Source organism: Elephas maximus, chromosome 4, assembly GCF_024166365.1.
Source record: "Elephas maximus indicus isolate mEleMax1 chromosome 4, mEleMax1 primary haplotype, whole genome shotgun sequence".
Classification (NCBI taxonomy): domain Eukaryota; kingdom Metazoa; phylum Chordata; class Mammalia; order Proboscidea; family Elephantidae; genus Elephas; species Elephas maximus.
This window is the reverse complement of record NC_064822.1, coordinates 104,425,021-104,450,282: the sequence shown is the minus strand read 5'-3', so window position 1 is coordinate 104,450,282 and position 25,262 is coordinate 104,425,021. Positions and strand designations below refer to the sequence as shown.

Sequence of the window (25,262 nt, the reverse complement as noted above, 5' to 3'; positions counted from 1 at the left end):
GTGGGGCTGGGGTCAAGGGATGTGGGCATTGGTAAGGCCCCTCCAGCCACATTAGGAGGGTTTGGAGTACAGATCAGAGTTTCCTTGGTGAGAGTGGGGATTCACTCTTAGGCCTCCTGATTAGAGAGTGCACAGGTACCACAAAAGTAACCCTTTCCTCCTCACCTACCCTACTCAGGTATACTGGGGAGACCTGGGGTCTAGGGCAGAGTTATCTTGGGTACCCTGGGAATGGATGTTGGGGAGGTTCTGGGTAGACAGTGGTGAAATTTTATGAAATATATAAGGGACCCAGTCACTTCTTCCCTCTCCTCTTTCGCTTCTAGGGGGGCCTATGATTCTCCCAAACCTCAGATGCCCGATGAGTGCTAGGGTTACCTTCCCTTCCCCAGGCTGAGTTGAGTTGGTGTCAAAAAATAAATAATTAGAAGTATGATAGAAAAATAATAAAACCTTACATTTGTATAGCACTTTATACTTTTTTTTTCAAAGCGTTTTCACATCCATTATCTCATTTGATCCTCACAACAACCTTATGAGGTAGGTAGGGCAGGTGGTATGACCCCCATTTTACAGCTGAGAAAACTGAGACCCAGAAAGGTTAAGTGACTAGACCAAGGTCACACAGCTGGGACCAGAATCTTGCCTCCTGACTGTGGCTCACTGTACATTCTGTGCTCCACGGTAGCCTGGCCTTGATCCCTGGGTAGAGGGAGGCAGGGTCCATGGTAGCAGGGCTCTCTTGAAGGCCTTTGGTTGCACCGAGAGCTGCCGTAGAGCGTCAGAGACTCTGCCCCTAGTCAGCCCTAGTCCTTGATGCTCTACAACAGTGGTTTTCAAACTGTGAGTGTATGTGTTCTAAAAAGCCCTGGAACACATAGACTGAGTGGGCAGAACTTGGCCCTCCCATTCCTCAGCTCCCTTTCCCCAAATTGGATTCAACCTGAAGAGCTCCATTTTCATCTAGTTTGTTTGTTGTCATTCCAATCAACATTTTGTCAAAAAAAAACTCCAAAGATTTCTACTAAATAAAAAAGAAAAGAACCCAAAACGTTTGAAAACCGCTGCTTTGGGATGGGTGAGACTTTGGCTAGTGCCCTAGGGTGGTGAAAAGGCACCTGCCAGGCAGCAGTTATTCCCCTGCACTGAGCCGTCTGCACAGAGTCCGATGTTATGTCAGAGAAGGGGGCAGTCTGGAGAAAGGAAAGAATACCACTTTAGACTGTGAATGCACAGCCAATTTTAGTTCACATCAGGCCCCTATTCTTAGGGCTTCCAGTATGTGCAGGAGGCAGGGCTTAGACACTGAACAAACCATCACCTTAAATTCCAGGCCTGGGCTGCTTGGGGAGGAACTCCCAGAGGAGCATGGCCTTGTGTGTGGTTTGGCAGGAGGGTGGTACGAGGCAGGGAAGTGGTAGAGCAGGCTCAGTGTAGGGGAATTGTGCTTCCCTCTCCTCTATGCCCACCCCGATCTGGGCTGTCTATGCCTCCCAGGGTGCTGGAGGGGTCCCTATAGCTAGTTGCTGCCTCACCAAAGCAGAGACCCAGATGCTTCCACTCCATGCCCAAGGCAGCACTTCCAGTGGCTTGCTGGCAGCACACACCCCTAACTGGCGTGTCACACATCCCAGGGCGGAGGTGGGTGGTGCACGCTTGGTCTGAGGAAGAGCTGTCTTGTCATGGACTGTATCACCTCCCAGGCCCCATACCCTGAACAGCACCAGCATGTCCAAGGCATATCAGAGCACCTTCACAGGCGAGACCAACACCCCATACAGCAAGCAGTTTGTGCACTCCAAGTCATCTCAGTACCGGCGGCTGCGCACTGAGTGGAAGAACAACGTATATCTGGCTCGCTCCCGTATCCAGGGCCTGGGGCTCTATGCAGCCAAGGACCTAGAGAAGCACACAATGGTCATCGAGTATATTGGCACCATCATTCGTAACGAGGTGGCCAACCGGCGGGAGAAAATCTATGAAGAGCAGGTATGGGTTAGCAGAGGGGCCAGTGTGGTACTTGGGTCAGGTTCAGCCAAATAGCAGGGGCAGGGTTGAGTCCAGGGGAGCAGGAGGAAAGATGTGGGAGGAGGCAGGAGAAATGAAGAACGTGCAAGATAAGCCCAGTGCTTGAATTTGCTGAACTGATCCCACTGCTGCCACCACCACTCTCTGATACTCCTGCCCCTTCTGCAATCTGTACCTTTCTAGAATCGAGGTATCTATATGTTCCGGATAAACAATGAACATGTGATTGATGCTACATTGACCGGAGGCCCTGCCAGGTGAGAGAGGAATGAGGAAAGAAAGATGTAGGGGACCCTGGGGCTAGGCACTCTAGGGGTGGGCCAAGAAGGAACCAAAATTGTCCCAACTCTGTCCCACTGTCCAGGTACATTAACCATTCCTGTGCCCCTAACTGTGTGGCAGAAGTTGTGACATTTGACAAGGAGGACAAAATCATCATCATTTCCAGTCGGCGAATCCCCAAAGGAGAGGAGGTGAGAGGAAGCATCCTGAGTGAGTGATGGGGCAGCCCTCTCCCCTCACTTCTCTGCCCTCAGATCAAATCTCTGCTCACCCCCCTTCCTCTGGGGGAGTGGCATCCATTCTGCCATCTTCTCTTTCCAGCTGACGTATGACTATCAGTTTGACTTTGAGGACGATCAGCACAAGATCCCCTGCCACTGTGGAGCCTGGAATTGTCGGAAATGGATGAACTAAGCAGCTTTGAGGCTACCAGGCAGGGGAGACTTCCCACGCCCAACCTCTTCCCTGAAAGGGATGAGGGGGAAGAGCAGTAGCAGCCGGAGCCGGGACCCAGGGCTGGGGCTGCCGGCTGACCGGAGCCCCTGGAGCAGGAGGCTGGGGCAGAGGGCCCTAGGCCAAGCCCACCCTGGGCACCAGGGACAACCCTCTTCCCCGCCACCGGCCCCCAGGCTGGCATCTCTGCCCCCAGCTCCAGGAGGGGCCAGACAGAAGCAGCCATTGGGCATCTCAGGTTTGAGGGGGATATGGGCTGGGAACTACCCAGAAGCATCTGGGAGGCAGCAGGGAGCGGGGAGGAGGATGTGTGATTGGGCCTCACAGCCCTGCTGCTCCCACTGACCTCTCTGGCCCAACTCAAGGCTGCAAAGAGACTTGACTAAGCTTGACAATCCCAAAGGCCGGGTCCCACACCTGGCCCTGCCTGCCGGGTCCTGCCCCCACCCTCACGCCCATCCCCTTCCTTCTCAGTCTGTCTCTGTCTCCCTCTTCTCCTCTGTGTTTCTGTCTCTCTATGGGTTGTGTTTCCTTGTTTTCCACTCTGACAAATGCAACATGAACGGGAAAGAGGTGCCCAGCTGCCCAGGAGGGCAAGCCAGGCGAGCCGGGCAAGGAGACCCCGCACCCACACCTACCTCATTTAAGTGTTGGATTTTTTGCTGTTTTGAAATGTGAGACCCTCTCCAAGCCCCCCACTGCCCCTACCCTCTCCCCCACCTCACTGCCCTCTTAGTGGGTGGAAGGGGGGTAGGAAGAGGAAGAAGAAAACAACAACAAAAAATCCATCTTTGTTTTTAATTGTGGGCATGGGATGGTGGTTGAGGCTGATGATGATGAAGATTGGGGATGACTGGCCCCTAGTTGCTCTAGGACTTCCTTCTCCATCTGGACATGGGGGTGGGAGGGGTGTGCTAACCTAGGACCAGGTTATCTCCCTCCTGTTAGCTCAACCCCATCATGAGCCCATTTGCCCTCCAGCCCCTGGATGGGGTGGCTGGGGGGCGGGGTGAGGGCTGTCCCTGAGTGGCATGCCCATACCCAGTGAGGCAGGGTGTGGCCCGGAGCTCCCACTTTCCCTCAGTCACCAAACTGCTGCTGGTCTGGTGGGAAGGGGTGGTGATGTGAGGGTGGGGGAGCTTAGTGTCAGCGCGGGGAGGGTGGGGGGTATTTATCTATTTATACATGGGATTGTACATAGTCTTGTGGGGCATGGGGGAGCCGGCTGGAGGTGAGAACCCTCCCCTCTCCCCCCACCCCCGGGGAGAGCAAATGTAAAACTACTAATTTTTGTGCTTTATATATTCTATATAAATATATCTATTTTCTTTTTACAAAACCAGTTTATAAATGGTAGGGGGGCATGGGGCGGACACATGGAGCTCCCCTTGTGGGGGGGCCCCCTCCATTACCCAACCTACCGCCCTTTTCCTCACCCCCCTCCCCACCCCCTGGCTGTGACTGCTGTAAGGTGGGGGTATAGAGGCTGGGCAATTCCCACCCCCTGTTGAATAGTTGGACTATGTTATAACGCACAAAAATGAGCTGGCCCCAGGGGGAGCCAGAGGGTGATGGGTCCCCTGCCTCCCTTCTCCCTCCCCTTTCTGCCCAAGCTTGTGCTGCAGTTGAACCTCTTCCTGGTGGCAGGGGTAGGTAGAGGGTGGGTGAGGCCCCAGATCCCTCTCTGGTAGGGAGCTGTGGGGATGAAGATGAAGCTTATATGCAGTTCTCTCCTAGGGGCTGTGGGCAAAGGGCATTTTGTAATTACTATTTTCAAGAATCAAATGTCTGGAGTGTAGGGGTGGGCTTGGTGGTGGATGGGCGGGCCTGCTGGAGGGAGAGCACGGTCGCTGTTGTGATTTTAGATTTGTTTTTGTTTTGTTTTCGAATTTGGGGGTTGTGGATTGATGGGGGTAGGGAGATTTTTTTTTTCTTAAGCTGCTTCCTCAACAGTTTCAAGCTGCAAATGTTTAATAACACCCACCCCCCCATACACACACACACACACACACACACACACACACACGACCCACTGTAATTAAATCAGACAGTGGGGAGACTGAGCTTCTGCCCCCAAAGCCACAGCCATTGGATGTTCCTTTTCCAAGAGTAAGGTCTAGGCTACAGAGAGGGGGAGATTGGCTCCTATGAGTCAGGCTCTGATTGGGGCTTGGGCCCCGGGTTTGGGAAAAGGGAATGGGGCAGACTTTGTAAGCATATGCTAGGTATCCCATAGTCCTGTAGAATTTAGTGAAGAGACCTTATACAGTTTTTAATTTTTATATAAACTATAACTCAGACCCAAGCTACAAGGTTGGAATTTTGGTTGTTGATTCTTTTTTTTTTTTTTTAAAGTACCCCGCCTGTATAATTGCATCAGAATTCCCTCCTCCCTCCCTCCCCCGTGTTTGTATTTTGGGTTGGTTTACACTTGCACATATTCAATTTTCAGTTTTCCCCTTTACAGTCTTCTACCCTCACCTCCAGGACCCTCCCCCCCTTTTTAAAAAAAATAAATCGCTGACAAGTGTGAATCCCGTGAAGACATTATTTTGTGTTGTGTGTATCCTGTACAGCAAGGTTTGTCCTTTGTAACAACGGATGAAATGATTCCTTTTTTTAAAGCGCCCTTTCCCTCCACCCCCCCCCAGCGCCCCTGTCCTTGGCATGTTTTGTATCAGCGATCATTCTGAAATGTACATAATTTATGTTGCGAGAGGCAAAGGGCAAGTTTTGGATTTTGCTTCTTCCAAGTTTGTTTTTAAACGACAAATAAAAAAAGAACATTTTAAATACAAGCGGCTCTGTCCCGTCACCCTCGCCGTCAGCCGGAACTGTGAAGTTCGCGATGATCCCAGGGAGGGCGGTTCCCGAGGCAAGGTCGTCGCCGGAAGGGCGGGCTCCCCGCCTTCCGCCTTTGGCTGGCGGTGTCGTAACGCAGCGGAAGTGGCATCACGGTGCCGGACGTGGGGCGGGGCCTGCCGCCAGCGAGGTTCCTAAAGCCAAAGAGCTAACCCGACGCCTCTTGCAATGGAGACGGTGAGGAACGCGGAAGGGCGGTGGGGGGCGCTGTGGAGCCTGAGACCCCCGTTAGGGGACTAGGAGGGCCGGGCAGGGGTTGGCGCTGGTGCGGAGCAAACGACAAGAAGCCGGGCATCTGTACTGGCCCGTGACCCTGCCCCTTGGCTCTTTCACTGGGCGCATCTCGTAGGACTGGGCCGCGCCGGTGCCTTCCGTCATCCCTGCTGTCAGCCCGAGCGAGCAGGGACTCTAGCTTCCTCCTGAAACCCAAGCATGCCCTGGCAACCTCGGGTCTCCTTTCTTAGCACCTCAGGCCCTTCAGGGGTTTCCATTAGAGATTTGGGTTATGACCCCGCTTTCCTGGGTGGGGCAGAAGGGGTTCGGAGGGACTCCCGCTTGCAGGTAGCACCTGGCCCCCTGTTGTCTGACTGTGATCCCTGCCATCTCTGGCAGTGGGCACATCTGAAAGGCTTTTATACTGCATTGTGTTCAGCGAATGTTTCCCTTAAGACAGAGAAGTGGCGTTTCCCTGAAAGAGGGAATCTTTCCGTGATGGAGGCCACTGTGTCCCTGAACAAGTTTAGGTCATGCCCTGCTCTGCAGTTCTAAGGAGGCATGTTGGCAGAACTCATTCCTGGCAAGTAGGCATTGGCCAGTTGTGGCAGGTCCCTGTCACCCTCCCAGAGATGGTACAGGTTGCCTGCTACATGTTGGGATCCCCCTCACTCTCAGGAGCCTTTTTCTAGAACTCTGAAACCCTTCCCATCCAGTTCCCTCTCCAGTCTTAGCCAAGGATTCTCTGTCAGGCAGTCACTTTTCCCATATTGGTTTTGTAGTTGTGGAAACCCTGGTGGTAGTAGTGGTTAACTGCTACTGTTGCAAACCAAAAAAGTCCACAGTTTGAATCCACCAGGTGCTCCTGGGAAATCTATGAGGCAGTTCTACTCTGTCCTAGAGGGTCGCTATGAGTCGGAATTGACTCCAAGGCAATAGGTTTGGTTTTTTTTTTTTTTTTACTGTTGTTGTGTAAGGGCTACTGGTTCACCTTTCCTTGGGTTAGTTTACACGCCCAGAGTAATCCTTTGCCACACCCTTTCTCTGCCTGTAGAGAGGTTATGTCCCTCATGTTATAAAGAAGAAAACTGAGACCAAAGTGCCAGAATGATTTGCCATTGGTGCCCCAGGCAAACAGTCAGTGCCTACAGATTAAGAGTTTTGAGCAAGAATAAAGTGTCTGATTCCATCACATTCAATAATTAACATTTTTTACTTGTACATGATTATGCTTTACAAAGCATTTTTATATAGATTGTCTAGTTCAGCCCTCACACTTTATGTACTGAGTTAGGTTATGGGGATATAAATTATTTTAAAGAGAAGAGAAAGCTTTGAGAAACTTAGTGTATCTGAAGTGGAGGGGAGGGCAAGCCAGTGACAGCTGTTCTGTAAGATAGACTAATGAATGCTATAATCAAGATGAAAACAAGGGGCTGCAGAGTCATAGGGGAGGGAGACCTGGGTTGAGAGAACAGTGTAAGCAAGGGCACAGAAATTGGGGTATGTAGAGAATAATTGGGGGTGAGCCAGTGGTTTAATGTTGTTGAAGGTTTGGATTTTAGTCACAGTGGGAGAAAGCAGGCTGAGATTAGGTTGAAGGCTGAGGTCAGGTTAAAGGTATTGCATTCCATACTAAGTTTGAACTTTGTTTGGAAGAAGGGGACACATGAAAAGTTTATAAGCAAGGCAGTGAATATGCTTTAGGAGTGTTCTTAACACCTTCCTGTAAACGGATTGAGCTACTTCTGCAAGTACCAGTGAGTTCCTTCTTGTTGGAGATGAAAGTCCCTTCCAAACCTGAGATGTTTTGGTGAGAGAACTTGGTGACAGCATGGAAAATTAATTGAAGAGGAGCTAGATTTGGGGCAGGGAGACCAGTTTAAAGAATATTGCAAAGTGGGAGGTAAAAGCCTAAGTCAAGGCTATCAAAGTGGAAAAGAGAAAGATGCACCTGAGGCGTTGCTAACATATCAGCATCACTTACAGATGTTAAGGAGAATGAAGGAATCAAGGCTACAGTGCGAAGGCAGCCATGCAGTAAACAAAGATGGGGACCATAGCAAGAGTGGGGTTGGAGGAACGGATATTGTTCTGTATTGATGTCAGGCAAACTATTAGAAATGTGGATCTGAAGTTTGGAAGAAGTTATAAGTCTGTGTGTCAAATCTAGCCCCTGTCTCTCTAATAGTATTTTGTATTTATGTTGTACAGTGAACTTTCATAGGTCCCTTATGTTATTAAAAGTAAAGAAGAGTGGACGTAATTACACAATCCCTGTGGAGAAACAGAAAGACAAAATCACATATTCAATTGTGCCTCTTGTGTCATTATCTGTATCCCTATTTAGCTTTATGTCCCTTTTCTGTCTCTGTAACTTAGTCTTAGGTCTCTCTGTTCATATCAGTGTGAATCATAAACATTATTAATTTGGGAATTAAAAAACAAACCAATTGAGAATTACATGCAAAACCCTAGGCTTCGTGCTATGGGAGATACGAAGAAGTATAAAACAGTTCCAGGATTCCAGGAATTTATGTTTGGATAGATAATGAACAAAATGTATATATAAACAAAATAACTGTAGCCCCTTGCAGTATGTATCATATGGTGGATGCCCTCATTTCTATAGAAGGAGCTGTTCCTGTGCTTTTGTGAGACTGTTACACCATGTGTGTATCTTTACTGCTAAATAGCCCTCCTCCCGCCCACTTAAAAGTGAGGAGGCTGTTGTTCCAATAGCCTTGCCAAAATTCCAGGCCAAGCTGATAGACTTACACAGCCAGCAGAGAAGAGAGGGAGGTCACCCTCCCTTTGCTCCCTCCCCTTGCCCATTACGGAAGGGAAATTTAGGGCCATCCTGCCAACTTGACCCTGTTTGCCATCCAACCTAGCTAAGGCCTCTATGACTCGTCGGCATCTAACAACAACAACAACATAGAAGCTCTGGAGGTGTAATGTGTGGTTTAGAGTTAGTTTTTGGAATTACCATATTTTTATGCAAATAATGCACACGTTGTACCTTTTTGCCACCTGCGTAAACCATCCCCCCCATGTTATTTGCATAAGCACGCTGTGCCAATTTTTTTTAACATGTTGCTGACTTCAGTTTCTATTTCTGATCACATGGAAACTTCACTTAAGGTAAGTATTGACTTTATATTACTTGAAATTTAAGCCTAAAGTATTTACCAGTAGATCAACTGTTAGGCTAATGCACTATAATTATCACATTAATAGAAACAGATGCACAGTTCAAAATGTTTATTTTCTGATTACTGGGGAACTATCAAACTCGAGCCATGATTTCTTGACCATGGCTTATACCATTATTACGCAATTATGATCAAAAGTAGTTTTCGGACCACTTTTATATACATAAGCAGGAGAGTAAGGAAAATGAGAAGAACAAAAGAAAATGAACAGAACGATATGATTTACCTGTAATATGGGAGGAAGAGTGAATGAGGCCGAGATTCACTTCTGAAATGTCACGAGACTTGCGCTACTGGTATATGCATAGGCATGCTATGCCAGAACTGTTTTATTTAATTTCGTCATTTCCGTGTGTTATATATGTGGGCACGTTATTTACGTGGGCATGTTGTTGTTGTTAGGTGCCATCGAGTCAGTTCCAACTCATAGTGACCCCACGTACAACAGAGCGAAACACTGCCTGGTAATGCGCCATCCTACAGTTGTTGCTGTGTTTGAGCCCATTGTTGTAGCCACTGTGTCAGTTCATCTGGTTGAGGATATTTCTTTTTTTTGCTGACCCTCTACCTTACCAAGCATAATGTCCTTCTCCAGGGACCGGTCCCACCTGATAACATGTACAAAGTAGATTAAGATGAAGTCTCTCTATCCTTGCTTTCAAGGAGCATTCTGGCTGTATTTCTTTCAAGACAGACTTGTCCGTTCTTCTGGCAGTCCATATTCAATATTCTTTGCCAACGCCATAATTCAAAGGCATCAATTCTTCTTTTGTCTTCCTTATTCATTGTCCAGCTTTTGCATGCCTGTAAAGCAATTGAAAATATCACGGCTTAAGTTAGGCACACCTTAGTCCTTAAAGTGATATCTTTACTTTTCAACACTTTAAAAAAGTCCTTTGCAGCATATTTGCCCAATGCAATACGCCATTTGATTTCTTGTCTGCTGCTTCCGTGGGCGTTAATTGTGAATCCAAATAATATGAAATCCTTGACAACTTCAGTCTTTTCTCTGTTTATCACAATATCACTTATTGGTCCAGTTGTGAGGATTTTTGTTTTCTTTATGTTGAGATGTAATCCATGCTGAAGGCTGTGGTCTTTGATCTTCATCAGTAAGTGCTTCAAGTCCTATTCACTTTCAGCAAGCAAGGTTGTGTCATCCGTATATCACAGGTTGTTAATGAGTCTTCCTCCAATTCTGATGCTACGTTCTTCTTCATATAGTCCAGGTTCTTGGATTATTTGCTCAGCATACAGATTGAATAAGTATTATGAAAGGATACAACCCTGATGCACACCTTTCTTGATTTTAAACCATGCAGTATCCCCTTGTTCTGTTCGAACAACTGTCTCTTGGTCTATATACAGGCTTCCCATGAACACTGTCTTAGTTACCTAGTGCTGCTATAACAGAAATACCACAAATGGATGGCTTTAACAAAGAGAAATTTATTCTGTCACAGTCTAGGAGGCTAGAAGTCCGAATTCAGGGTGCCAGCTCCAGGGGAAGGCTTTCTGTCTCTGTCAGCTCTTATGGAAGGTCCTTGTCATCAATCCCGGTCAAGGAGCTTCTCAGTGCAGGACCCTCGGTCCAAAGGATGCACTATTCTCCTGGCTCTTGTTTCTTGGTGGTATGAGGTCCCCATGTCTCTCTGCTAGCATCTCTCTTTTATATCTCAAAGAGATTGCCTTAAGACACAATCCAGTTTTGTAGATTGAGTCTTGCCTCATTAATATAACTGCCGCTAATCCCATCTCAACAGCATAGAGATACGATTTACAACACATAGGGAAATCACATCAGATAACTGTAATGGTGGACAATCATACAATACTGGGAATCATGGCCTAGCGAGATTGATACACATATTTTCGGGGAACACAATTCAAGCCGTGACAAGCACAATTAAGTGCTCTGGAATTCCCATTCCTCTCAGTGTTATCAATAATTTGTTATGATCTGCACAGTCAAATACCTTTGCATGGTCAGTAAACACAGGTAACCATCTTTCTGATACTCCCTGCTTTCAGCCAAGATCCTTCTGACATCAGCAATGATATCCCTTGTTCCACCACCCCTTTTGAATCTGGCTTGAATTTCTTGCAGTTCCCTGTTGATGTACTGCTGCAGCTGCTTTTGAATGACCTTCAGCAAAATTTTACTTGCATGTGATATTAATGATATTGTTCTATAATTTCCACATTCTGTTGGATCACGTTTCTTTGGAATGGGTGCATTATTTGTGAAAAATACGGTACCCAGAGCAAATGGAGCCAAAACTATTAATTCCAGTGGGTGAAAGTTGTCACAATCCCTCCTGGGTTCCTGGATAGCAATGAAATTTGCAAGTGTTTTCATCCGAGGGAGCACAGAGATGGCTCTAAATGTTTGTGTGTATTCAGAGTGCTCTTGTACAAGGTAACTTGGAAAACCAGCATCCCCTGGGCTATAGCAGCCTTTGACTCACAAGGGTGCTGAGAGGACTCAAGCCTCTGGTTTCAGAACATTTGTGTTCCTCACTCACCTCTCACTCATTCAAGCTTTGTCTGGCTTACAGTCATCTGCTGGGATCCTCCCAGATATATCTCAGTGGTAAGGGAAAAGGTCTGTCTATGAGTCTAGCATCTATAGCTATGCCTCATGAGTTTTGGGGGAAAGTAGTGTTGTCTCTCTGGCTTCCCTGTTTTAATATGGTAGATCTGTGAAAATCTTGTGGGGTTAGTCCTAAGCTCAGATTTTTTTAGTCTCAGCTTTTAAGACCTATTGTTTCATTAGAAAGGCAATGTAGTATATAAAAGGTAAGAATATGAGCTTTGAAGTCAGACAGATCTGTGTTCAAATCCTTGCTTCACCCCTTCCCAGCCATGTGACCTTGGGCAGGTTGCCTAATGTCTCTTGAACCTCCATTTCCTAATCTGTAAAAATATGTATCTTAGGGTTGTTATGGAAATTAAACAAATTTGTAAAGGGTACTGTAGTGCTTTAGAAGAACTCATTAACATACCACCCCTTCTCCTAATGTTGCCAGGCTAAAATGCATGGAGCTGGGCTAGGCTGAATCTGTGTTTCTCTTGTCTTTCCAGGTTGCTTACTCAGATAGCTCCCTAGCTCTGGAAAGTGAGCATCCTCAAGGTAAGTTCACTGAAGAAAGGAGACTGGGTATGAGATCAATAGCCAGACCCTAACCTGTCTTCAGCAGTGCTTCTAAGTCTTAGAGCTGAAAAACGAATAAAAAAATCAATTACTGTCAACTTCAGTTCATATCAACCGCATGTGTGTCAGAGTACAACCATGTTCCATAGGGTTTTCCGTAGCTGATCTTTCAGAAGTAAACCTCCAGGCTTTTCTTTTGAGACATCTCTGTAGACTTGAATCTCCAACCTTTTGTTTCAGTTAGCAGCTGAGCGCATTAGCCATTTGCGCAACCCAGAGTACTCCCTGGGAAAATCAAAGCTGGGCCAGACAGTGTGCCAAACCGTACAAATCAGGAATAGTTTAGACAAGAGCACTCAGGAATACCCCCTTGGCAGAGGGGGATGATTAAAGTTATCTTCAGTTATCAAAATTGAGAGAAATTTCTGAAGTACAGGGAACCCTGTGCTGGCTAACCATGTTTTAGAAGTCCCTAGTAGTTTCTGAGTAGTCCAGAAATAATACTACCATGGTTTTATCCTCTAGTGAGCTCGCGAAAGCTGCTGAGTATACACCACAAATTATAGAAAGACCTTGAAAGTCCTTAGGACCTATCTCGAAATAGAGCCACTAAATCCTAAAACCCAGGGCACAGGAGAAGGCAGTTCTAATGCCTGCCCAAATACCCGGTTAGAATAGAAAGGGCAAATGCTAGACTATGTAGAAAGAAGCAAAACTTACAGGCATCTCTGGTAAAGGATTTTTCTCAGGAACACTGCCACGTCTTCCTAGGACATATTTGTGGCATTAGGGGTACATACTTTCCCAGAAGATTGAAATATGGCCTGAGTATAAACTTCCAGAGGTAGTATATTGTAGGGAATCCTTGGACATATTAAGGTTCTATGAGTTCTTCACAGAATTTTAAAATTTTCTGTTTTAATTTAGTTAGTTATCCAAAAAATTAATATAGTCATATTCTGAATTACCTGGATGACTCTTCATGGTTGAGTACTGCCACATGATTATCAGTGCCTACTTCTATGTTTCTGAGTATATTTGCATTGGCACCAGGACAGGGGTCAAAACTCAAGTAGCCTCCCAGACCAAGCAGTGAAGTGGGCTACATTTTACTATGACAACCTGTAGATCTCATGTCCCATCTAAAAGGAGCAGCAGCTATCCAAGTCCAGGAATTCAGGAATTCAACACCTAGTTTTTCCAGATCTTCTAATTTTCAAAAGAAGCTGGGAATTGTTATGTAAATCTCCGGATTTTTACAAAATTGGCAGCTGATTTAAATTATTTGTAAATAAAGCACCAAGAAAACCAAATCAAATATGCTTGTGGACCTCTGACCTAAAATGACAGTATTTAAATATCAGTGTAGTGTGTCTTAAACTGAGTGTTCAAAGACATATTTTCGGGAGTCTGTGAATTCTCAAATTTGTCCAATTAAAAATGATGGGTTGAATACACATACACTTTCGTTCCTTCACATAAGGCCACTTAAAACCACCATAAAGTAATTTTTTAAAGGCTAGGGGGAACAAGAGAGTAGACAATAGCAACAACCTATTAGAAGCTGAAAAGCAGAAGATTGGTAAATAACAGAGCTGAAAAAAAATGAATTAAAAAATAGCAGTAGAGAAAGCTAAGAAGCATTCAGATTCCTTATCGGATTTAATGCAACTGGCAACTCCGCCTCCAAACATTGGCAAAGACTGGAGGTCTACAGAAGGACCCAGGCACAGTTGAAGGCTGAGGTACTGTACTAAAATAGGGGCATGGAGCCCTCATCTCCCATTCAGCTTCCAGAACACTGTCAGAAGAGACTTCACCCTCCAAACAGGAATTTGGATAATCCTCCCCAGAATCTGACCAGCTCAGTGGGAAAGTCCTAAAAACATAAGTATTGAAAGTTCCCTACCTAAATGGCTCACAGTCAACAAGCCTCACTCACATGCTTAGAGCATCTAATCAGCTTTAAAGCCTTCAGTCTGAAAATATGATTTGAATCCTCCTTTAAACCAAGGATTACCAGACAGCTGAAGAAAGCCTCCAACATGAAAAGAAGTAATACAAACTGCCACTCTCCCCTACAAGAAACAAACAGAAAAAAGCAACTGGGGGGAAGAGCCACTGCAAAGAGGAAGACAGTTTAAAAGTTAACATTAATATATACTCAGATAAGAGAACATATTTGCACCATGAAACAAATGTAGGATACAATGAGAAAAGGAATTTTTGGAAAATAAAAAAGAACCCTCAGAAATTAAAAGTATAATAGCAAAAAATTTAAACTCAGGTTTGGAAAATCAAGTTGAGAAACTCTCCCAGGAAGAGTTAAAAATCAGAGAAGTGGAAAATAGGAGAGAAAATATATTCAGCAAAAGAAACACAAACCTTAAAGGATCTGTCTAGGAGGTCAAGTATCTGAATAATAAGAGTTGCGGAGCAAGAAAAGTGAAAACACTAAGGGAAGGAAATAATTCAAGAACATTTCCCGGAACTGAAGGAAATTAGTTTTCATACTGAAAGGACCAATTGAATAATCAGCACAATGGATGAAACTGACCCACCCAGAGCACAATCATCATGAGATTGTAGAACACTGGGAACAAAGAGAAGATCCTGCAAGTTTCCAGAGAGAAAAGACAATTCACATACAAACAATTGCCTTGGAATCTTAACAACACTGGAAGCCAGAAGGCAATGGAGTGATGCCTTCAACATTCTACAGGAAATAAATTCCAACCTAGAATTTTATATCCAGCCAAATTATAAATCAAGGCTGAGGGTAGAATAAAAATATCTGCAGGCTACAAGGTCTCAAAAAATTTACCTCCCATGCACCCTTTCTCAGGAGGCTACTGGAGGATGTGCTCTACCAAACAAGGGAGTAAATCAAGAAAGGTGAAAACATGGGATACAAGGAACAGGAGCACCAACACAGGAGAGACGTGAAAGGAGTTCCCTGGATGAGGATGAAAGAAGAGCCCAGGATGACAGCAGCGCACACCAGGGAAACCAGCCCAGATGTGAGCAGGTCAGAAGGCTCCGGGAGAGACTTCTTCGGGTAGTTTAAATTAATAGAATATCTAATGCATCTGAACTTCTTGAGAGGAGATTTAGACAATTGGTGAAGCGTTTAGGGATTGAATTAGTTATATGTACTACACATAGAAAATTAAGAAAACAAAAAGACAAGACAGTTATTGACTATAGAGAAAACAAAGTTGTGAAAGAAAGAAAAAAAATCAGTTTACTAATTGGCTTAGCTCTGAATAATGTTTAGATGGTCAAAGTGATTTAAATATTGATATAACCAACATTACGATTTAACTTCTGGAAGAATGGGGGGATGGGAGGTACATGTTTGTGAAGGGATCCTTATAGGAAAGAGAAGTAAAAATTCTCATCTTCCTTGGTAGGAAGATAATAGATAAAGCCCACAAATGAAAAAAATCAAAAACTAGCAATACAAGCATGTTATTTATGGACATAGAAATAAGCGTCATAATGATCACCTCAAAGAGGTGAATGTTGCCATCTCTGGGGTGAGGTAGTATAGAGAGGTGGCTGGCAGGAACTGCTGTTTTTCTTAACAAAATTTATAGAATAACTGTTTGACTCATTCAACTGTGGTAACTTTGGTAAAAATTAAAATGGAATAACAACTGACATAGGATTTAAGAGCATGAGCTTTGGAGTCAGGCAGATCTGGGTTTGAGTCTTGGTCCTGTCACTTACTAGCAGCCTTAGTCCTGTCACTTACTAGCAGCCTTAGTGCTGTCACTTACTAGCAGTCTTAGTGCTGTCACTTACTAGCAGTCTTAGTCCTGTCACTTACTAGCAGCCTTAGTCCTGTCACTTACTAGTAGTCTTCGTCTTGTCTCTTACTAGTAGTCTTCGTCCTGTCTCTTACTAATAGTGTGACCTTCAGCAGTGTATTTGACTGTTCTAAACCTGGAAAATGGAGACAGTGTTTACCTTACAGATTTATTGTAAGAATTAGATGATGTAGTATTTTTAAGTACACATTCAGGTTATTATTTAGGGAGCGAGGCTGGTTCTCCAGTTTTGAGCAAACAGTTAAAATCAGAGGAACAGAAAAGTGTAAAAATGGTGTGGCAGAGGTGTCTGACCTCCTCTAACTTCACGAGGGGAAAAAGAGTCATTATGAGCATCAACAGCCCAAAGCTGATTCCTGTGAGGCAGAAGTCAGACATACCTCCACCTTCCGACTTTCTTACCAGCTCTGACACCAGCTGTCCCTCCCACAGTACTCTCTACTTTATCTGCTGGGTTCGATAATTCATGGTAGTGGCCACACAAAACTCACAGACCATACTCAGTTATGGGGCTTATTAGGGAAATATCAGGGTACAGCTCAGGATCAGAAATGGCTCGGGATACAGTTCTTCAATCAGGACAGCTTCTTCTCAGCCATGCCTACAGGCAGGCCTCTCTCTGGCCTCTTGGCCTTGCCTCTGCCCTGCTCAGGCAAGTGTTACAAATCTTCTGGCTCTGTGGGTTGGCAAGCCCCACCACAGCCGTCTTGCGCCAGTCTCCTGGTTCCTGCGGTCTTGTGCTGCAATCACTCTTGCTACTGCTGTGCTGCCATCTCTCTGTCTTCTATGTTACAGCTTCCTCCACCCCCAAACACGTGTCCCTTTAAGCCTAGCAGGATGGCAAAACTGACCAATCCTCTTGTTAGGGTTCTTCTTATCTCATTGGTATGGTTCTACCCTCACAAGGGTGTCATGGACTTTATTTACATTATTAGCAAGCTGTCCAATCTCCTTGGTGGGCCACAAGCACCTTATTTGCATAGCCCCACCCAGTCATTTGGTGGAAGTTGCAAGACTGTGGTAAGAAAGGCCATATAAAAACAATCCATCGCATCACAGGCCACCCCCTGGCTTTTCTAGCCATGGTTCTTTCATACTTGAGGATAACTTCCCTCTCCCAATCATTTTACTAGTCCAAAACAGTCATCAACAATTAGTCCCTCAGTAGGACAAAGAGTCCTCAAGGTGAGGTTACTCAGATATCAGCCATTCCGGTCTGCTGCAGGTATCCATCAGATCTGGTCAGGTTCACCAGAAGTTGTCTCAGCTTCACCCTCTCTGGCCTCTGATAAAATTTAACTAGAGAAGATTATTCCTTGCTCTGAGCCTCTCTCAAGGTATCAGCATAGCAAGACTTTTAAGGGACTTTAGGTTTGGCCACTGTACTCCAGCCCAGCAGTGCCTCCCCTTTAGTCCACTCATTAGATGGCTTTTCTTGCCATAGTCTTGCAACTTCCACCAAATGACTGGGTGGGACTATGCAGATAAGGTGCTTGTGGCCCACCAAGGAGATTGGACAGCTTCTACAATTACAGTTTTTACAATCACAACCCTGTTAGCACTCAACACTCACAGCTGAATCATATCATTCTATCAGCATCTTTCCCCACTCTCTCTTCCCCAGACTCATCAGGAAAAGAGGAAAATATCCTGTGGGGATCCTCCCTTGTCCCCCTCATTTTGAATGTAAGCACACCAACAAAAGTGTGTAAGCCAGCCACTTCATGCCTTTATCGCCCCCATTTTAGATAATCAATGTTTAAATTGCCCATCCCTAGCAAACCAGTACTCTGAGGAGACAAGCGTGTTCCTTGATCTGAAGAATCTTCTGTTCAGTTGGAACTTTGTGCATCTGCATCCATAAGCAAAGTCCATTCCAGAGTAAGCCATCAAATTGCAGCAGTCTCTTTTTTTACACCAGCTCATGTTGTCAAACATCTTTTTCTTTGGTCAGGTTCTGGCCATCTCATCCCTAGCCATCCAACACTCAATACTTGTTTCTATCATAGGCCAGTGGCTACTAGCTGTAGGCTCAGGAGTCTACACACCTCCCTGCACTTCAGACCAGCCAGCCCCTTCTCTCTCTCTCTCTTCCCTAGCCCCCATTAGCTGGGTCAGCAAGTGCCAATAGAACAAACTCAGCCCATCTCTTCATTGCTGTACCTCCTTCACTTCCATTCATCTCATGGCCCCAGTGGTCACCTCAAGGGAGCATACCAGGCTGTCTACTTGCCAGCTTCCTTTAACTTCCAATCCTAGAAGGGGGTTCTTGTGATGGACACTGACTTTTCCCTGCCTTGATACATCCAGAGGCAAACCACTTGCTTGGAATTCAAAAAGCGAAATAGCCATTTTTTTTTTCTGTAGGTCCTTCCTTCAAATGCAGATTTCCTGCTCTCCCAGCAGTTCTGAGTGGTTCTGCACGTCTTTTCAAATGTAAATTTCCTGACTCAGAAGGTTTTGGGTGGGGCTCAAGTTTTTAACCTAAGCTCCCAATACTGTATACACAGGGCTACTAGATTGAAACAGCCTGTGTGTCTTTCAGACAAATCCTAGTTCCCGTTATCACATACCCAATCAAGTATTGGCTGAAGGTGGACCTAACACGCTCTCTGTAATCTGTAATACTCATTTCTATCATATATTTAGGTCTGTTTTAGGATTTGAACTACCGAACTTTTTGGTTAGCAGCTGAGCTTTTAACCTCTGTGCTACCAGGGCTCCGTTTTACAACACTAAAAAGGGTAGGAGAAACATTCAGTATCCAGAGTATGTTCAAATAAACACATAAACCCTTTTAAACACTCTAGTTTCATCCTCTCTTCTCCACCCCTTAACTGTCTTCTCATTCATATGCATATGGCCTTGGGCCTCTGGTTGAGTGGAACCAGAAGACCCTAGCACCCTAACAATCACCCCATTTAACTGGCGTGGCCCTTGCCCCCAAGCTGCTCCGGATGTGGCTTTTCTCCCCTCAGCTGCAGCAGAACCGTTCTTACTTTCAGTCATTACAGGTAGCAACAAAGTAACCATCTAAGAATCAAAAGTTATACTTCCCACATCCCTTCATTGTTTCTCTTACAAAGCCCCATGCTTCCAGGAGTCTGGAGCTATTGCAACGAATCCTCCATCTGATGCCAGCTGTAAAAATGGTGTGGAGGAGGCATCTGACTTCAGAGGGGAAGGAGACAGAATCATTATCAGCACCAACAGCCCAGAGCTGATCCCTGTGGGGTGGAGGTCAGTCACACAGACATACCTCCACCCTCCAACCTTTTTACCAGTTCTGACACCAGCCATCCCTCCCACCTCTACTTCTCTCCTGGGTTCGATAAATCATTGTAGTGGCCATAAAGAACTCACAGACCATACTCATAGGTATGGGATTCATTAGGGAAGTAACAGGGTACAACTCAGGATCAGAAACACTCATGATACAGTTCTTTGATCAGGACAGCTTCTTCTCAGCCATGCCTGCAGGCAGGCCTCTCTTTGACCTCTTGGCCTTGCCTTTGCCCTGTTGGGGCAAGTGTTATGAGGCTCCTAGCTCCGTGGGTCGGCAGCCCCACTGCAGCTGGCTCACGCTAGTCTCTTGGTTCCTGCAGTCTCATGCCACTGTCACTCTTGCTATTGCTACACCACCATCTCTGTCTTCTGTGTTACAGCTCCTCCTTCTCTCTCTCCATGTCTCCCTTTAAGCCTAGTGGGATGGCAAAACTGACCAATCCCCTTGTTAGGGTTCCATATATCTTATTTGCATGGTCCTAAACCCACAAGGATGTCATACATCTTATTTGCATTATTAGCAAGCTGTCCAATCCTTGGTGGGCCACAAGCACCTCATTTGCATAGTCCCACCCAATCATTTGGTGAGAGTTATAAGACCATGGCAAAAAAGGCCACATAAATGTGATCCATCACACCGCAAAAGATAAATATCACCCAGGACCTCTAATTTGTCTAGAGTAGGCAGAATGAATTCTGATCCACAGGGTGATCCCAGCATGGACTTTCAGGGTGTTTGGGGCCAGGCTGATTGAGCACTGGGCTCAAACTTAGCGTTGATCAGAAACAGCCCAGCTTGGACCATGACTTTAACAGCTGCAGATCTTGGAAGAATTTTAAGAAGCTTACTTAGTTTTTCATCTTTATTAAGAATAGAGAACAAGTGAAAATGTGCTAAATGTATGAAATACACATCATGGTTTAAGACGAGAAAAAGCTTTTAGATAGGACAGGCTAAGGAGAAATATTATAGACTTTGTTTTAGTCAGCCATCGTTTGCCTAAGAAATCAATAGATACCATCCTACTTGGAGGCAGAAGTTGGATGAAATGGCTTCTAAGGGATTTATCCTGATTTTGTGAGAACAAGAAGAACAAAACAGATACAATAACCCAGCTAAACAAAAGGAGACCTTAGTAAAAAACCATAGTCTATTACAACACTGTTTTGTTTTCTGCCTCTTTTGATTGGGAGTTGTTTCATGGAAGGAAGCTACTAACTATCCCACCCTATGCAGAAACCCCAGAATCCAACAATAGCGTGTATACTTCCTTCATGAAGTCTCATCGCTGCTATGACCTGATTCCCACAAGCTCCAAATTGGTTGTATTTGATACTTCCCTGCAGGTGGGTGAACTGTTTTCCCTTACCCCTTCTTTGGAGCCTCTGGTACAATACCTCTCATCCTATCTCATCCCGTGGGTAATAGTCTTTTCCGTCTATGGGGTTAGTCTCCTATCTTCCCCAACATACCCAACCCCTATTCTTTTAAAGTCCTGCCTCCTGTGAATTTCCCTTTGTGATTATTATGCTTTTGGCTACAGGTGAAGAAAGCTTTCTTTGCCTTGGTGACTAATGGTGTACGAGCTGCCCCTTTGTGGGACAGTAAGAAGCAAAGTTTTGTGGGTAAGAAAAAGTTTCTGGAATACAATATTGGCATCTTGTGCTGGGCAGGGAGAGAAGCTTTGGGCAGTGCTGAGGGCTCTTATTTTGGCCTCTAGGCATGCTGACCATCACTGATTTCATCAATATCCTGCACCGATACTATAAATCAGCCTTGGTAAGGAATCCTAACCCAGTGGCCAAAACCACTTTCCCTGCCAAAAGCCCCTCATTCTCATTTCCTTTCCTCCAAGCAAGCCACAAGAAGTTAATGAAGCAGGGAGATCAGGCCTCAAATTCTGCTGCATCTGCTTCTAGGTGCAGATCTATGAGCTAGAAGAGCACAAGATAGAAACTTGGAGAGGTATGTAGAGGAGTGGGGGTTGTGGAAGGATGACGGGTTTGTGGAAGGATGATGGGCTGGAGAGTTCCTGGGACATGGTTTACCATGGTGGTGCGCGCGCGCGCGCGCGCACGCGCGCGTGTGTGTGTGTGAAAATTGTATTTTTCCCCTCAGAGGTATACCTACAGGACTCCTTTAAACCACTTGTCTGCATTTCTCCTAATGCCAGGTGAGTTCCAGCTACCCATCTGTCCAGAAGGGGAAGAGCCATGCCATCAGCATACCTAAAGCCCTAAAACAAAAAAACAAAAAAAAAACACTGCCGTCCTAAAAAAAAAAAAAACTTTTAGACAGCCAAAAATCCAGGGAAAGGGGCTAAAGAGAGAAAAGGCACTCCTCCCAAATATATATACACACACACACACACTCACAATCTTTAGGTCTGGTCTAAACACTGTCTCTCCAAACCCCAAACACCAGTTTTCCCTGTTTATCAACGTACGCTAAGGAGACAGTTAACCACCCTCGCCCCAGTACTGTGGAACTGATCATCATCTCCCACCTTCGCACAGCTTGTTTGATGCTGTCTCTTCATTAATTCGAAACAAGATCCACAGGCTGCCAGTTATTGACCCAGAATCAGGCAACACCTTGTACATCCTCACCCACAAGCGTATCCTCAAGTTCCTCAAATTGTTCGTAAGTGCTCCTCAGCCCCGTTCTTACTTCATAAATACTGGGGTGGAAAGGTGCCTGAGGGTGGTTTGGGGACCTGGAGAATCAAGCTGATGGCTCTTTCCTCAGATCGCTGAGTTTCCCAAGCCAGAGTTCATGTGTAAGTCTCTGGAAGAACTGCAGATTGGCACTTATGCCAACATTGCCATGGTCCGTACCACCACCCCCGTCTATGTGGCTCTGGGCATCTTTGTACAGCACCGAGTTTCTGCTCTGCCAGTGGTGGATGAGAAAGGTGCGAGATTGGGCAGAAGGAGGGAGGGCTCCTGGGAAGTCAGAGTGCCTCAGGGGAAATCTGCTCCCCTCTCACCTCAGCCAGGAGAGTGATTCTATGGGCAGGGGGAGCCTTAGATACCAGATCCTCCTTACTGAGCTGCCTCTGTCCCCGTAGGGCGTGTGGTGGACATCTACTCCAAGTTTGATGTTATCGTGAGTGATTATGGAGGGGCTGGGAGGTAGGGAAAAGGGGAGGGGGATGAGATGGGGTACTGAATGTACTGAGGGAGAAGGGAGAAACTTCCAAGCTTTCAAACCCCATTGGAAAAGGAATTGATAAACTGGGTGTGACTTGGGGGCATGACTGACAACTGCCCTAAGTCCCTCTGGTGAGGTTGGGTGGGCTGAGGTTTGGGGATTGGCTCCCTTCCCCATAAGCTCCTTCCTCTTTCTCCCTAGAATTTGGCTGCAGAAAAGACCTATAACAACCTAGATGTCTCTGTAACCAAAGCCTTGCAACATCGATCACACTATTTTGAGGGTGTCCTCAAGTGCTACCTACATGAGACTCTGGAGACCATCATCAATAGGCTGGTGGAAGCAGAGGTAGGGAGGGCAGAGACCCTAAAAGAGGGAGATGGGGGGGCAAATGGCAAGAGACCTGAGGCCTCAGAGTAGGGTTTGGGAAGCTGGGTAGGGTGTAAAAGGTTCACCCTAACTGAGGTTGGCACTGAACACCCCCTTCTTCCTTGTTGCTCTGTGCCAGGTTCACCGACTTGTGGTGGTGGATGAGAATGATGTGGTCAAGGGAATTGTATCTCTGTCTGACATCCTGCAGGCCCTGGTGCTCACAGGTGGAGAGAAGAAGCCCTGAGCTGGGGGAAGGTGTCAGGCAGCAGTAGGGGATATGCCCCTCTCACTGCCTGCCAGCAGCTCTGGAAATCACAGATGAAACCTTGAGAGAACTGTGACTCTGTTCCCTGCACAGGAGCCCCCTACCCTACTACCTGGGGGCCAAGGGAGTTGGAGGAGGAAGGAGAATAGATTTTTAGCTGCCCTTCCCCTCACACATGTGCGCAAGAAGATTTTAGCCCAGCCCATCTCAGCCCCTGTCCTCTTAGATGTAGCTCTCTTTGTGGGTCAGCAATGGGTTCTGTGCCCACCCTCAGGCAGATTCTGATCTCTGAGAGATCCCTAGACCTCACCCTGCCTTTGCCTCTATTCCTGCCCCTTACTTCACCCTAAGATAATAGCACAGCAACAGTCTTCATAAAGATGTTTTTATTCATCCTATTTCATGCTGTATGGGGGAGGCTGAGTCCAGTTAGTGACATTTATTCCCATAATGGAAGTGGAGAGGATCATGGGGAGGAGGGCTGTTGGGTTCCTGTGCTGTTTTTATATGAAGGCAGATGGGGGTTAAGTGGAGGATGGAGTGGTTAGCCTAAGTTATTGCTTTTCGTGGCAAACCTAATTAAAATGACAGGAACCTCTTCGTGGCATTGCGGTGTTTGATTTTTGCAGCTGATACATTCTACTGCTCCAACCCTCCTCCTTTATATGGCTTCTTCAACTCATCGTTAATAACAATAATATACATTTATGTTTATGTGTGTATGTATAACTTACTGTGTGCCGGGCACCATTGTCAGTGCTTTGCCTTACATATATTTATTTAGTCCTCAGATCAACAGTAGATACTATCGCTATTCCAGTTTTATAGATTTAAAAAAAAACTGAGGCACAGGAAAGTTAAGTAACTTGGCCAAAGTCACACAGCTAGGATTTGATCTCAAATAGTCTGGCTCCAGAGTTCATGCTCTTCACCACTACACTGGACTTTCTGCCTGTCTAATTCTCCTTTAATAGCTGTTCCTTGCTCAATTCCCTACTGCCCTCCTTATTGTCTAACTTTCCCCTTTGCCTGGACCATAGCTGGGACCCAAGGAGAAGCCCATGACAATGTTAGGTTGCCACAGAGTAGAAATGCTGATGCAGAGAGACCTGCCACTGCCATCAACTTTTCCCAGTCAGGGAAGCTAGGCTGTGTTTGGATTCTGCTGATCCGTTACTATCTTTGAAACTACAAATCCCTTGCCTGTCTTCCAAGGTGAGAATGAGCTGGAGAACGGAGGGAAGGGAGGAGCAGGACTATGGTCGGACCCATTCTCTGTGCTGAAATTGTGGACCAATACAGTAGGCAGCACTAAGCACCATAAGGAATGCTAGTTGGGTATGAGCCAAATTCTGGGTATCATTTAACCTCTGCTGTGCAGGTATGATACAATTTCCCATCCAAGAACAGAAGCAATTGCAGAGTAACTCCTTGCCCTACCTGCACTATGCCTAACTAAGCCTTCTAATGAACCCCAGCCCTACCATGCTGGTTTCCCCAAACCAGGCTTCCTGATGGGACATGGGAAAGCATCAAGGCACTTGTCAGAGCTCAGCTGTCAGTGCTGCATGGGGGGTATGGAGAAGTCCTCTGCCTCTGCGTTCACCTCTTCACACGCCTCACAGCACATTCCCAAACTTGGGGGAGGGAGGCTTTCAAGTAATTAGAATTGGGGTATGTTTATGTGTGTGTGGGTGGGTGCATGGTGGAAAGGACAGATGTCTCTATGTCACATTCCATCATGAAGGAGGGTTTGTCTAGGGAGGAGGCAAGGACTTTAAAAAGCCTTAGGACTCTTGGTGGGACCTGGGGTGGAAGGAAGCACCTTCAAAGCAAGAGTCATCTGCAGCTGGTAAGTACATGGATTCAGGGGGGATAAAGTGGATGGGACAGGGGTGTTTGGGTTCTCTCTAAAGGCCCATGTTAAGGAGCAGGAGGCCTAAGCTCCCACTAAGTCAGTCTTTGCCCCACAACAACCCTTCTGGTCCCATCCCCTTAAAAAAAGGGTCTGTATCCAAAGGACTGCAGATACTTTAGTGGAGAACAAAATGGGGTCTCTCGCTCTTCCCATTCCCCCCCAAAAACCAACCAGCCAGTCTCAGAGTCTGAGGATGGAGCAGAGGGAAAGACAATAAAATTTGGGAGC

The 25,262-nt window shown here is 46.0% G+C and overlaps 2 protein-coding genes across 18 annotated transcripts in view; both read left to right on the top strand.

Moving 5' to 3' along the window:
* The window catches only part of KMT2D (lysine methyltransferase 2D), a 37,818-nt gene extending 33,905 nt beyond the window's left edge, over window positions 1-3,913 (top strand). For 12 of the 15 annotated variants that reach the window (XM_049882966.1, XM_049882967.1, XM_049882968.1 and 9 more), the window contains 5 exons: window positions 493-540; window positions 1,704-1,989; window positions 2,212-2,285; window positions 2,393-2,501; window positions 2,632-3,913. In XM_049882966.1, coding sequence (XP_049738923.1) covers window positions 493-540; window positions 1,704-1,989; window positions 2,212-2,285; window positions 2,393-2,501; window positions 2,632-2,724 — 610 coding nt within the window. In that variant the 3' untranslated portion in view covers window positions 2,725-3,913. The remainder of the gene's footprint in view (window positions 1-492; window positions 541-1,703; window positions 1,990-2,211; window positions 2,286-2,392; window positions 2,502-2,631) is intronic. The other 3 variants (XM_049882974.1, XM_049882972.1, XM_049882971.1) reach the window with 1 other exon arrangement.
* Window positions 3,914-5,716: 1,803 nt separating this feature from the next.
* PRKAG1 (protein kinase AMP-activated non-catalytic subunit gamma 1) lies at window positions 5,717-23,813 on the top strand. 3 transcript variants are annotated; one of them, XM_049883010.1, is made up of 12 exons: window positions 5,717-5,802; window positions 12,138-12,186; window positions 20,563-20,672; window positions 20,870-20,951; window positions 21,047-21,105; window positions 21,246-21,291; window positions 21,445-21,499; window positions 21,843-21,969; window positions 22,075-22,240; window positions 22,397-22,434; window positions 22,681-22,827; window positions 22,988-23,813. In XM_049883010.1, the coding sequence occupies exons 1-12, from the start codon at window positions 5,794-5,796 to the stop codon at window positions 23,093-23,095; spliced, it is 996 nt and encodes a 331-aa protein (XP_049738967.1). In that variant the 5' UTR covers window positions 5,717-5,793; the 3' UTR covers window positions 23,096-23,813. The 3 variants fall into 3 exon arrangements, with proteins under 3 accessions (XP_049738967.1, XP_049738969.1, XP_049738968.1); XM_049883012.1 differs by having other exon boundaries at window positions 5,743-5,802; window positions 12,138-15,235; XM_049883011.1 differs by having other exon boundaries at window positions 5,765-5,802; window positions 15,053-20,672.
* The last annotated feature ends 1,449 nt before the right edge of the window (window positions 23,814-25,262 follow it).